Here is a 12,356-nt window from a genome sequence, read left to right as displayed (position 1 = left end):
CGGCCGGTCGGCGCGGGCACTCGCGCCTGGAGGCGCTCGGGCGCGTCTCTTCGGTCTCAAGCTCTGCTGAGTCGGCTCGCCTCCGTCATGGACAATAACTATTATCGACTAGACATAGACTACTGTCTCGTTGTGTCTTTCAGAGTCAATTTTAAAGTCTTTCTACTTATTTTTATAAATGAGTTAGGGCTGGCCTGCATCACAGACTCCCTCCCATAGATCCTCTACTGCAGGCTTGCTAGATATTCATACCCCTACCCAAAAGAAAATTGGAGATGCAATTCAATTATGCTCCCAAATTATACATTTTACATTAGAGAGGCAGGCTCGGTCGAAGTCTTTAAACAACACTTAAAAACATAAACTTAAAATCGTATTAACCAAGCCTTGCTATAGCATAATTTCTTGCCATTTTAAAGCATGTTATTTAATTTTATTTCCCTTTTATTTGTATTTCTTTATTGATTATGTGCTTTACTTGTGTTTAGCTATCTCTGTTGTGTTGTTTTCTTATTTTAATGCAAAGTATTTAGTTTTTCTTGTTTGCTTACCTTTAATGTATGTTTCTTGTTTTTTCCCCCTTATCTTTAATGTAAAGCACTTTGAGCTGCATGTTTTTCATTTGTAAGAAAGGTGCTTTACAAATAGACAAAATCAGACCATAGTGGAAATTGTATTCACATGTAGGCTATTTACACTTGGTCGGAGTTGGCCACAAGCAACAAAAACAGTGCAATAAATATTACCTACTGTAATTAGCCACTCATTTCTCACCTGACAATATCTCTGAGTTACAGTAGTTGTCATGGAGAACCCCACATATTCCTGTTTTGTCTGAAATCTAACCTGATACACAATATGTTCTGTGCTGTGTCCCAGGAGCATATGAGTGACCAACTGGAGGGCCAGCAACAGGAGCAGGCTATACAGCGCTACCAAAGTCAGGCTGATGAATTGGACCAATGGTTAGCCAATGCACGCAGCACCATCACCTGCATTCTGGAGCCCAATCTTCAGGAGGAGGCAGACATGGAGGAGGAGCTCATAGAATGTCAGGTAGGAGCGCCCCCTACTGCCCTCTCATTGGAACTGAGGGAGCCATTTCAAATGTCTAATTACTTGACTGGAAAAGTAAGTGGTATCAAACCTGGCTGCTGAACAAGATATGTGAGTGAAATGGAACAAACAGGAACTAATTGAAAGAGTTGAGATGTGACATTTGAGACTGAATGGTCATCATCTGAGCTTTTAGATTATGATGGTCCATGCACCAAAACAAACATCAGCAGCAACAGCTGCATTATTTACACCTCATTTATGTCAAATGGTTTTATCCCCTCTTTTGATATATGGATGCGGCCAGGGGGGCAGGAACTTGTCAGAGGGTAAACAAGTGTATTAGCAGAGTTAGAGGTTTGCATTCAGATGGCTAGGTTCCTAAGTGGCTGTGACACTAGGCTTAAGCAGATTAAGCCCTTATGGGCAGGGAGCCAGTTAGCTTCGTAGGGGTGGGTTTAGAGGCGGTGGCTTCCAGACACTTGTGAGGTCGCACTGCTGAGATTGGTGTAGGTGACAGAGTTGGGCCGGGCCTGCTAGAATAATTCAAGTAGGCGAATCCTAGATGACAGGACAGTTATGGCACCTTGGAGTAACCTGTGGAAGCCACTGATGACAGGTTGTTGGCTACACTACAGCAACATCAAAGAGATTTGTTCGTTCAGTTATTGGAATTACAGTCACTGATGAGCATCTGTGATTGGACTGGATTGGATCTCTCATTACAAACACCACAGGGTTTACACACACAGTTGTTACTTCTGGTTTTGTCCAGGAGCGTAGGCTGCATGCAGAGCATGAGGCGTAAAGGATTAGTGGCAATATGTTGCACTGGAGGCGACACAGAAGAGATAGGCCAAGGATGAGAGCACAAGGACTGCTCTCCCTTTCCCGTGCCCAGGGAGAACTGCTGGTGTAGGGGGGGGGGGGGGGTCTGAGCCGGCCCTGGCCCCCCTCGTCTACTGCCGGTGCCTGGAGGGTCTGTTCTGAGGAACCTTTAGAAAGAGGAGTTGTAGTCACTGGTTGTGGTGGAGGTGGGTGTGAGACGCCATGTTTGAACTGGCCTCTCTCCTCCTGCTGCTGCAGAACATGCTGCAGGAGATCGAGGAGAAGGTGCTGGCCTTGTCCGAGCTGTCCATGCACAGCGAGAGCCTGCTGCTGGAGGGACGGGCAGAGACCCAGGAGGAAGCCAAGCAGCTGGCCAGGAAGCTACGACATCTGAAAGGCGGTCTGCTGGAGCTGCAGAGAATGCTGCAAGACAAACAGATCAACATCCAGGTGAGGTGGCTGGTTTCACACCTGAAATACTGAGGGGGGAATGGCTACATAAGTCCATATGGGGCCATGTCCACCAAGAGTTTTTTTTTTCCTGATTGCAGCATATGTTTTGAATTGTTTAGAATGGGATCACAGCGTACTTGGAAACCCCAGCAGCGCGACGAGGCGCTGAATGTTTATTTTGCGCGCATAGTGTTTTTATCTGCTTGCTGAGAGCTGAAATATTTTCAACTCGGGCATTTGGAAGCGTTTTTAGGCGAGTGCTTAGCGTTTTCAGCCGGGGAAAAAAATGCCTTGGTGGACACGGCCCGTAACTCAGGTTCTTATCATCCCGGATAGATAAATAATGTCATCATGGCGCTAACATTTAAAAAAGAGAATTGTATTATAATTATATTGTATGGTAACATTGGATAAAAGCGCCCACCAAATGGTTGGGTATATGTTTTTTAGAGTAATTTTGTGTGTGTTTATTACCGTTCAGAATTGCACCATGCTAATCATGACTGATTTACAGTAAGAGATTAGATTGACTTAATGACCAGCTTATTTGCTATCTGTCTGCAGGCCGCCCTAGCATGGGAAGAGTTCAAAAGCCAGCCGAGAGAACATGTAATGTTATTAAGCTCTGTGTTATTAAGCTCTGTGGAACCTGTATGCTTTATCAGTTCTTTACTGTTCTCATGAACTTACAGTTCATGCAGGACTTGGAAGTCATGTGCCCCAGCTGTAATCAACTGTCAGCCTGCTGATTGAATAATTGTATCTAATCAGCCATTTCTATACACCAATCACAACCCATTCTCACAACAAGGCAGGTCCATTTAAATATGTCTCCCTCCTACATTTGATCTCTGCTACACTTTCAGTATGCTGCCACACACTGCTGCTGGCAACGCTTTGCCTGCACCACCCGGCCTCCACCTTTCTAGTTCAGTCTTGCATGGCTCAAAGATTAAACCGAAAATAAATGTCTTGCTTTGGGCACGCTCTTGTATCCCCATGGGTGGTGTCAGCATCACTCTCCCTGGTTTGGTTTAGCTTAGCATGCTGCTTGTCTAATTCAGGGAGCATCTTAAGAGCAGAGCCATTAGTGCCAAGTTTAACGTAATATGTATTACACATATTATTCCATCTATGTTGCAATAGTTCAATCTATGATGAGTCGATGTTATAAGATATCCACTCCATTAGCCAATCAGCAGCATCTAGTCGACCTAACAACTTTGATTTGACTTCATTCCTTCACTGAATATCCAGTCCTACTGAGTAAATGATTTCACATGTTACATTTCTAAGTTGAATGTTGTTCAATTTTGCAAATGTGAATTAGTTGAATCACTGCTTATGATGACAATGATCTGGCTGAAGAGCTGACTTTGAAAGAATGCATGGTGTGTAATATTCTTGGACTGCGCAAAGGAATCCTAGATTAGTTGTGGTATGCAATACAGTAAAATCCACGGTGTTCATTTATACATTTGCATCTCTGAGACTGTGTAAATGTAACCAAATGGACCCTTAATGGTCCATTTGTACAGTCTCTGAGATTAATGAATTAATACTGGAAGGATTTTACTGTGAACTTTTGTTACATGCCACCAAATCATCTTCTGTGTAAAACCGAAATGCCTTCAGTAATACAATCAATGGCTTGTCTTTTCCCAGGGCTCTCTGCAAGAGCAGGAGGAAAGTGAATCTGAGTCCAGCTTGTCTCAGAGTCCCAATGTTCAGGACTGGCTGGCCCAGGCCCGTTCCACACGGACACAACAGCACCAAGACAGCCTTCAGAGACAGAGGGTACAGTTTGACAACATATGATACATACCCTGTATAATGTTTTAATGAGTAGTGAGTAACATTATACTGTAGGTCATCATTTCTCTAATACCTCTGCATCATATCTTACTGTATTTGTACTTACTGTATGTTTAGTCTCAGTTTTTGATACCTGGTAGGTATGTTTCCTGGTAATTTTGCCCAGAATCAACTTTTATGTACACTGGTGGCCACCGTACACGACACCATAAATGATCTACCTTACTGCAGTGGCTCCTGCAGCTGCATAGCAGCCTATTATTTTTTGAATGTAGTAAAATAAAACTTTATGGGCCTGTATACTAAGTTCTTATTCTCTTCTAGCTTAATTGGCATGAAGCTACAGAATGTATATAGAAGCAAAAATGGTCAGTACTTGCAATAGTGCGGCAGGTTTAAAGTGTGTATAATGGCTACAGTACTGTATCATACCACTACAGTAGAACTCAAGAACATCGATGACAACTGTCAGCATTAAATGGATGAGCATAGGTACATGTTGCTGTGTTGCTTTGTCCTGCAGGAGCTGGAGGAACAACTAGCAGAGCAGAAAAAGCTGCTTCAGTCAGTCGCCAGCAGAGGAGAAGAGATCCTTATCCAGCAGGCATCCCCCAGCAGCGCCAGGTACTTTATGACCTTATGAACTTAAAGCTACAAGGACTTATATCAATGAATAAAACATTGTATTAACCAATCTGTATGGTAGAGTATGTTAATACAATACAACTAGCTGCAGTCGTTGGAGGTGGTCTCCCTACTGTTTGACAATGTCAGTAAAGTTATTTAAAGCTGACAGTGCCCCGAATTAGACACTACTGTAGATGCGCCATCGTCTTTATTGTAGTTCAGACATCTTTGTGATTACATCTCTTCGAGATAGGGAGACAGACAATTGATGTAAAACCCGCTTTCAGGTGCATCTAAGCAAAATCTACCTAATGTCAATCTTCTCAACATATTCGTAACGGAAGATGTTTCATCACACATTGTCTAAATTCCCAGATGTGGAAAAACAAGTTATTCCCCAAAAAAAATCAAATTATTTTTATAGATGAATGTTAAAAGAACATTTTTTTGTGTCTCTTCAGACTGAAGCAGTGCTCTTTGTTGGAATTTGTATGAATACACGTTTTAAAAAATACATTGGTACTGGTTTATTGAACATGAATGTTGTTTCACGGTGCAGTACAGCAGAGCCCTTCAATCCAGAGGCTCTGGTTGAGAGGGAGGCTCAGGCAGCACGGGAGCTGATGAAGCAGAGATGGGAGACTTTAAGACTAGAGCTCAAAACCAAACTACAGCTGCTGCAGAAGACCCTGGAAACTGAATACAAGCAGCCGGTACTAACCCCGTAGCAAAATAAAATTATTGCTTAGTTGCTTATAACCTAGTCAGTGTGTAAACATACATTTTATGCCTAAAGTGGGGTAAAGTGTCTACCTTAAAGTGACTACCTTAAAATACACTCAATATAGTATTGTATCTATTAGTATTGGTTTTGTAATAGAGGTAGCAGTACTACTACTAGTAATATTAGTTGTTGCAGTTATAATAGTAATGGTAGCATTAATACCAGTATTATTATTATTATTATTATTACTTTTATGTATGCAGTAACAGGCTTTAATCCATTTGACTTGTCACAGCTTTATTCCAGAAGTTCCAGGGTGAGCACAGCTGGGCCACTGTTTAATGGAGAGAGCAAGGCCAGTGACAGAACCACACTGAAGTCTCTATTTGACACTTTTAGACACACAATGGAGGAGATATCGACCCAGGTTAGATTATTTCTTTACCAGTAATGCCAACAAAATCCTTTGTATAACATGTCTTGTATAAACAGAAAAAAAGATTGACTTTTACAAAGTTAATCGTTGGAACAGTATTTCCAATGCCTGAATAATAAGTAAAGATTTGAATTGGGTGTTGGGTTAATTGTTGTGGTGTTGTTTCTCGTGTACGTAGCCTGTTGGTGGTGAGAGAAAAGTGTCGCCGATGGAGCAGCAGCTCTTCACTGCCGTGACGTCCACCTCCACCTGGCTGGATGATGTTGAGAGCACTGTGTTCTCTGGGTCGGTGCTGCTGACTGAGAATGCAGAGATGCAGCTCCACAATCAGGAGGTACAATATACCATAGCTATACTGGCTGGGTGGCTCAGGGGTTAGCACTGTTGCTTATCCACTTACATGTAAACCCTATACTTCGCTGACCGGTGCCCCCCAGAGGTCTATAATTGGCCTCCTCCTTTTTTCACTACACCAAATGTAGATCTGCTGTTTTTGTTTGCCTATTTTCACCAAATATTCGGTTATTATGACATGCCCAGAATAGGTATCATGGGGTTAACGGCAAGATAGCCTAGGGTTTTAACCCAAACAGGGCCTTTCTGTGTGGAGTTACTTACTTTGCAGGTGCTCCGGTTTCCTAACACACCAAAAGACATGCATGTTAAGAGAGAGGGTGCCTTAGAGCTGGAGCAGATCCTCTGGTGCTGCCCAGTGGCTGTCTGAATAGTTTTCCCTCCTACAGGGATCAACAAAGCATAACTTACCATAACTTATACAGTAAAATGGATGAACATTTCTGTATAGTGCCTTTGTTTCTTTGCATTGTACCCCTACACAATACTGCAGAATGGTTTTAAACTTCTCTCTTCTCTGCAGACGCTGGGTACTGATGTGAGGGATGTGACTGAGGAGGTTAGACACAGCAAGGTTCTACTGGCTGTGCCAGCAGGGCTGAAGCAGGAGGAACGGGTCCTGCTGGAAGATACCCTGGACTGCCTGAAAGAGAGACTACGTGCCCTGGGTTCAGCTCTGACAGAACGCTGTGAACACATGAGGGCCAGGATGCATGAGCTCACAGCCTACCAGGTCTTTGCATGTTTTGTGCTTCTGTCTTATGTCAATCTGTCACATTATGAGAGGAAATTAGATCATAATTCTGTCAAGCATGTAACACTCATGCACTTCTTTAATTATGTAGTTTGGTTTGTCAACACGTAAATCTTTGACCAAAACACACAATTAGAACTACATAGGTATGGGAATTCTCTCTATCGAATATGGGCCATCTGTATTACACCCATCATTTGTAAAGTAGTGGAGGTTTTCATGCTCTGAAGAAATCTTATTTTGGCAAATACAGACAGAGCTACAACTTCTCCAAACTGCTCTTATTGAAACCAAGTGCCAGATTCTACAGACGTTAGCCGGAGCCATGGATAAGTCGGCTTCTAAACAGCTGGAGGTAAGAATCACCCACCTTTTTAAAATACTTGTACAGATACAGTACATTGACGATACTCTTTCTCACCGAGATGAGTGAATGAAGACAAAAACAATATTTCAACCATTCAACAGTGTCGTGATTTCTTTCAGGTCATTGCAGATGCAGAAAGCAGTTTGAAAGACTTTGAACAGAAGATCACTGAGCTCAAAACCAGAGGAGCAGCTCTACAAGCAGATCAAATATCAACCAACAAGCTGCAGAAGCTACAGGTACTGAACTTGACTTACAGTGTTCTCTTTGACACCAACCATATTAAACAATACATTTAACACTGCGTTGTTGCAACCTTGTGTCAAATAATATTATAATGTGCAATTCAGACTATATAATTATTACACTTTTCAACTGAATAAAAGAATATTTACATTTTCTTCAATTGAATATCACAATAGTAAATTACAGTATATATCACATTGTAATATGTAAATCTAGCACTTCATTGCATTTAGAATTTAAATATTACCAAATTACCAAAATGTCCTTGGAAGATCAGCAACTCTAGTCAGTAAACATGAAAATCAATGGAGTCATGGCTGTGACAAATTGTGTTCTTCCTGTATGTATTCCAGGATGGCTATGAGGAGCTGGTGATGACAGTGGGCTCACGACGCAGTGGCTTGAACCAGAACATGGCTATGAAGGGTCAATATGAGCGGGCCCTTCAGGACCTGACCGACCTGGTGGACACGGCTCAAGACAAGATGGCCACCAACCAGAGGATCATCGCCAGTTCTCCAGAGGAAGTCCAGAATCTACTCGACAAACATAAGGTAAAGTCAAACTTACACGTGACTTGACTAAGAGACTCAGATGTAAGTTTGAATCCATGTTTTATTTGTGTTTTTTTCGCATTCCTAAGCTAATCATTTGATTCCTGTCTCCTACCGGCTAATGTATCCAGGAGGAGACACAAAGTAGATTCTTTGTGTCTCCTATCGTAAATACACCCGGGCATCAAATTATTGGCTTAGGAATGCGACAAAAACAAAAACTCCTCCTTTAAGACTTTAAGCAATATTGCAGTATAAAAACAATATATATATATATATATATATATATATATATATATATATATATATATATATATATATATATATATATATATATATATATATATATATATATTTTAATATAATAAAGATTGACTGGCAGTACAACACATTAATAATTCATATATTATTTACATTTTATTGATTGATTGATTGATTTTTTTATTAGGCAAAAAGAATGTAAAACAACACAGTTACATTTGTTATACTTTTGTCTAAAAGGTCCGTCCAAAAAAACGACTTGTTTCCGTTGAGGTCCTTGGTATTCATTTCATAGACATATATAGTATTCCCAAATGTTTGTTTGTGTGTGCATCCCATATGAGAGAGTGGGTATTTATTAATTTGTTCAACATTACCTACTGTAGGACTTTGTACACCCAAAATGTTGTACCATACGTATTTGTCATATCTGTGGTTGTGTGTTGCTGAGTTTAAGGAATTCAGTAAGTAAGCAAGTTGCTGATTTTGTCCTCCAGGAGTTCTTCCAGGGGTTGGAGTCCCATATGATCCTAACAGAAACGTTCTTCAGGAAGATCAGTAGTCTGATGCTGCCTAAGGAAAGACAGGTCCTGGAGGAGACTCTGGTCCAGGCTCAGGGTGTCCTCAAAGAGGCTCACAATAGAGGTGTAGAGCTGGAGTGCATCCTAGAGGTAAGAAATACATTTCTAAAACTATAATTTCCTTATACTGCCTGTTTATACCTTCGTGGAAGAGGAAGTAATGAGGGCCTCTACAGTACATTTGTTCTATACTGTATAAACATGTGTTGGTTATTTGGCATCCATAAGCATAATCGGATCCCCCTGCAAACTAAGTAGCTGTGAGCATGGAAGTACAGCTCTTATGACTGCATACTATCTGACATTCATAACATGTCTGGAAAAGTGAATGCAATTTAAAAACTTTTTTTTTTACTTTTCTCTAAATATATTTTTTTAATTTGTTGTAGCTGGTTTAAAAAAGTGATAATGTTACTAGGTGAATGCATACTATATTTAGATGGCCTACATATAAATGTAGAGGATCAAGGCCATGTATTTTTATATGAGAAGTTATCCTTGAGACCCCAAATGTTAAAATTCAGTTGGGTCAGCATATTTAGTGCTTAACAGTTTTTTTTTATTTTTGATAAATCTGCTAAGCACTAAATTAGCTGACACAGCATGTGCATCCACTGCTGAATAAATGAGTTTTTTTTTTATCTTGGAGAAAATGAGACAAAAATGTAATATTTTTGAAACATTTTAACAACACAAATCTTGTATGGGGGTCCCTGGCATAACATATTTTCAGATGGTGGTCTGCAGACAAATCCTACTATAATTCTACAAAGCTCTGTAGTGGTGAGGTGGTGAGGCCAAAATTAGTTCTGCCCGGTTCTCCTCAGTGGCTGGAGCAATTGATCTGAATTTGCACACAGCCATTGACCATTACCATGTGCACGGAACAGCGAAGCCCGTTTTTCGATTTCACCAAATCTCAGCTGTTTATTAGCGTTTTTGTGTATAAGAATGTCGCCATGGTTACAGCTGCCCAGCTGTGGGATGGCCCCGCCAGCTATGGGACGAACTGCCTCCCGGGTTGCCAGATCATGTGCGCATATCCCCCCACGGTTATGGACTAGTACATATTAATTTGGGGGTCCTTGAGATGTAAATGATTGAGAACCACTGGTTTAAACAACATTACACAGCAAGCCCAAAATAACCAACTACACTTTAGCGACAAGCCCAAAAAAACGCAACCCGCAACTACCGATATTTTCAATCAACTTTACAGAAAAACAAGCCCAAAGTTGCTTATAATAAGCGGACATGGCAATCCTGCTTCTGAGTTGCCTCATGTGTTGTTCTGTACATGTGTTTTCAGACATGGTGCCGTCTAATGCAGGATTACCAGGCCCTAAACAGACAGCTGGAGTCAGTAGAGGGAAGTCTACCTGCTGTTGACCTGCTGGAGGAAACAGAGGAGAAACTCTCTGAAAGGATCTCATTGTATCAGGTTTGTATCATGTTTACAACAATATATTTAAACTTGAATACTGGTTGAGATTTACAGTATTACAACAGCGGTATACAGCCGGTGTGCAGAAAATGGAGAGTTGGTTCTGGTGAGTTTTGTTCCATCCTGGGCATATATGTAGAATCTAAAGTTTTTCTTTTTACCCTAATTTACCCATAATGCTTATTATCAGTTTTGTCCATAGAGTTATAATATATCTAGAGAGCACGTATTCATTTCAATGAAGTTTCTCACCCAGCGCATGAAGTACACTCTTCTTCGGCATTTGAGCACCAAATTTGGTGCTCAAGTCTTCTGCATTTGAGTTTCAAACAGTAGACGCACGAGCGGTAGCATTTTAAATGTGGAATTCTTGCAATCTCACATTTGACCACCAGGCGATGTTAGCTTCACCGTTCTACTGTGGTTCTGGTTACTGGTTTTGTCTGGAAGAGTAGGGCAGAAAGGGTTGCACACTTACAGTTGTTGACCACGTACTGTAGCTCTCACACTGGAGCATTTAGCACCGGGTGTACATCCATGGTAATTAAAATATGTCTTCCTACACTCTCCCAGCCGGCTCAGTATTTCAAACTGGCACCCTTTCTGTCTCAAACTCACTCTTCTCTATTTGATCTAGCCATCACTCTTTTGATGTACAGCGTGTTCTTCTGATCTCTTTTTAGGGTCTGAAGGCAAGACTGACAGAGCACCAACATAAGCTGTACCAGGTCTTGGATGAAGGCAAGCGTCTGCTGCTGTCAGTGTGCTGTGCCAGCCTGGAGAACCAGCTCACGTTGCTCGGGGAACACTGGCTCAGCAACACCACCAAGGTCAACAAGGAACTCCAACGCCTCGAGTCCATCCTCAAGCACTGGACCAGGTCAAAGATAACAGAACTTTACATTAAGTTTGATTTTACTCTGTATTTTATCTGTTGTTATTATAAAATGACCAACATTAAATGTTCTTTTTTCTTGAATTGACTCACATCATGGCTTGTTTAGAAGCCTGAGACCTTCATAATAGCACCACCCGTGCATATGCACTTCCCAACTCCGATATTGTTGTTATCACATTCAGTTTTATTAGTGCTTCAATTGTGATGGTAGTTTTTCTTTCCTCCCAGGTATCAGAGGGAGAGTGCTGAGCTAAACGAGTGGCTGCAGTCTGCATTGGAGCGTTTGGAGTTCTGGAACACCCAGGCACTGTTGGTTCCACAGGAGCTGGAGACTGTCAGAGACCATCTGTCTGCATTCCTGGTGAGGAATATAGACGTTCTACTGTGTGCATATCAGTATGAAATGTCAATTCAGTTAGATCTATGGAGCGGTCTGTGAATCAGTGCACTAAGGCATTACACTATGTAAAATTATTAAACAATCAATTAACCAAGGAAGAAATTCATTGATAACAGCAGCATGTATGAGCTGACCTCTCTTTCTCTGTCCGCAGGAGTTCTCCAAGGAAGTTGAGGGCAAGTCCTGCCTGAAGAGTTCAGTGGTAACTGAGGGCAACCACTTGCTGCGGTTGAAGAAAGTGGACACAGCAGTGCTTCGGTCTGAACTGGCACGAGTCGACAACCATTGGGCAGAGCTTCTTACACGCATCCCAGTGGTCCAGGAGAAGCTGCATCAGGTATAGTACCTGCTAGCCTGGCTCCAGCCCCTGAAATCGCTAGCCTTGCATTCAGGGTCTGGTGACACTGTAGCAGGCGGGGTTTTCTCGGTTGAAAATCTAACCGGCGGCCCGGCTCAATCGGGATTGGGTTAATCCAGTATGAATCAATCACTAAAGACTCCCACTTTAGCCACGCCCCCCATCTCAGAAAACTGCTGCACTGAGAGGGCTTTCAGACT

At 41.7% G+C, this 12,356-nt stretch overlaps 1 protein-coding gene across 2 annotated transcripts in view; it reads left to right on the top strand.

Annotated features, from left to right (window-relative positions):
- syne1b (spectrin repeat containing, nuclear envelope 1b) overlaps positions 1-12,356 on the top strand; it is a 117,388-nt gene that overhangs the window by 78,581 nt on the left and 26,451 nt on the right. The window contains exons 14-30 of one of the 2 annotated variants that reach the window (XM_084045305.1): positions 880-1,056; positions 2,143-2,334; positions 2,902-2,946; positions 4,003-4,134; positions 4,676-4,776; positions 5,339-5,492; positions 5,799-5,930; positions 6,118-6,273; positions 6,817-7,026; positions 7,301-7,402; positions 7,534-7,653; positions 8,014-8,214; positions 8,973-9,146; positions 10,366-10,497; positions 11,184-11,380; positions 11,627-11,759; positions 11,953-12,135. In XM_084045305.1, coding sequence (XP_083901431.1) covers positions 880-1,056; positions 2,143-2,334; positions 2,902-2,946; positions 4,003-4,134; positions 4,676-4,776; positions 5,339-5,492; positions 5,799-5,930; positions 6,118-6,273; positions 6,817-7,026; positions 7,301-7,402; positions 7,534-7,653; positions 8,014-8,214; positions 8,973-9,146; positions 10,366-10,497; positions 11,184-11,380; positions 11,627-11,759; positions 11,953-12,135 — 2,541 coding nt within the window. The remainder of the gene's footprint in view (positions 1-879; positions 1,057-2,142; positions 2,335-2,901; positions 2,947-4,002; positions 4,135-4,675; positions 4,777-5,338; positions 5,493-5,798; positions 5,931-6,117; positions 6,274-6,816; positions 7,027-7,300; positions 7,403-7,533; positions 7,654-8,013; positions 8,215-8,972; positions 9,147-10,365; positions 10,498-11,183; positions 11,381-11,626; positions 11,760-11,952; positions 12,136-12,356) is intronic. The other variant, XM_084045307.1, reaches the window with a different exon arrangement.

The sequence above is a fragment of the Gymnoscopelus microlampas genome (genome assembly GCF_963454915.1).
Source record: "Gymnoscopelus microlampas genome assembly, chromosome: 20".
NCBI classification, from domain to species: Eukaryota; Metazoa; Chordata; class Actinopteri; order Myctophiformes; family Myctophidae; genus Gymnoscopelus; species Gymnoscopelus microlampas.
The sequence above is the reverse complement of the archived record's forward strand: the minus strand, read 5'-3'. Positions and strand labels throughout refer to the sequence as shown.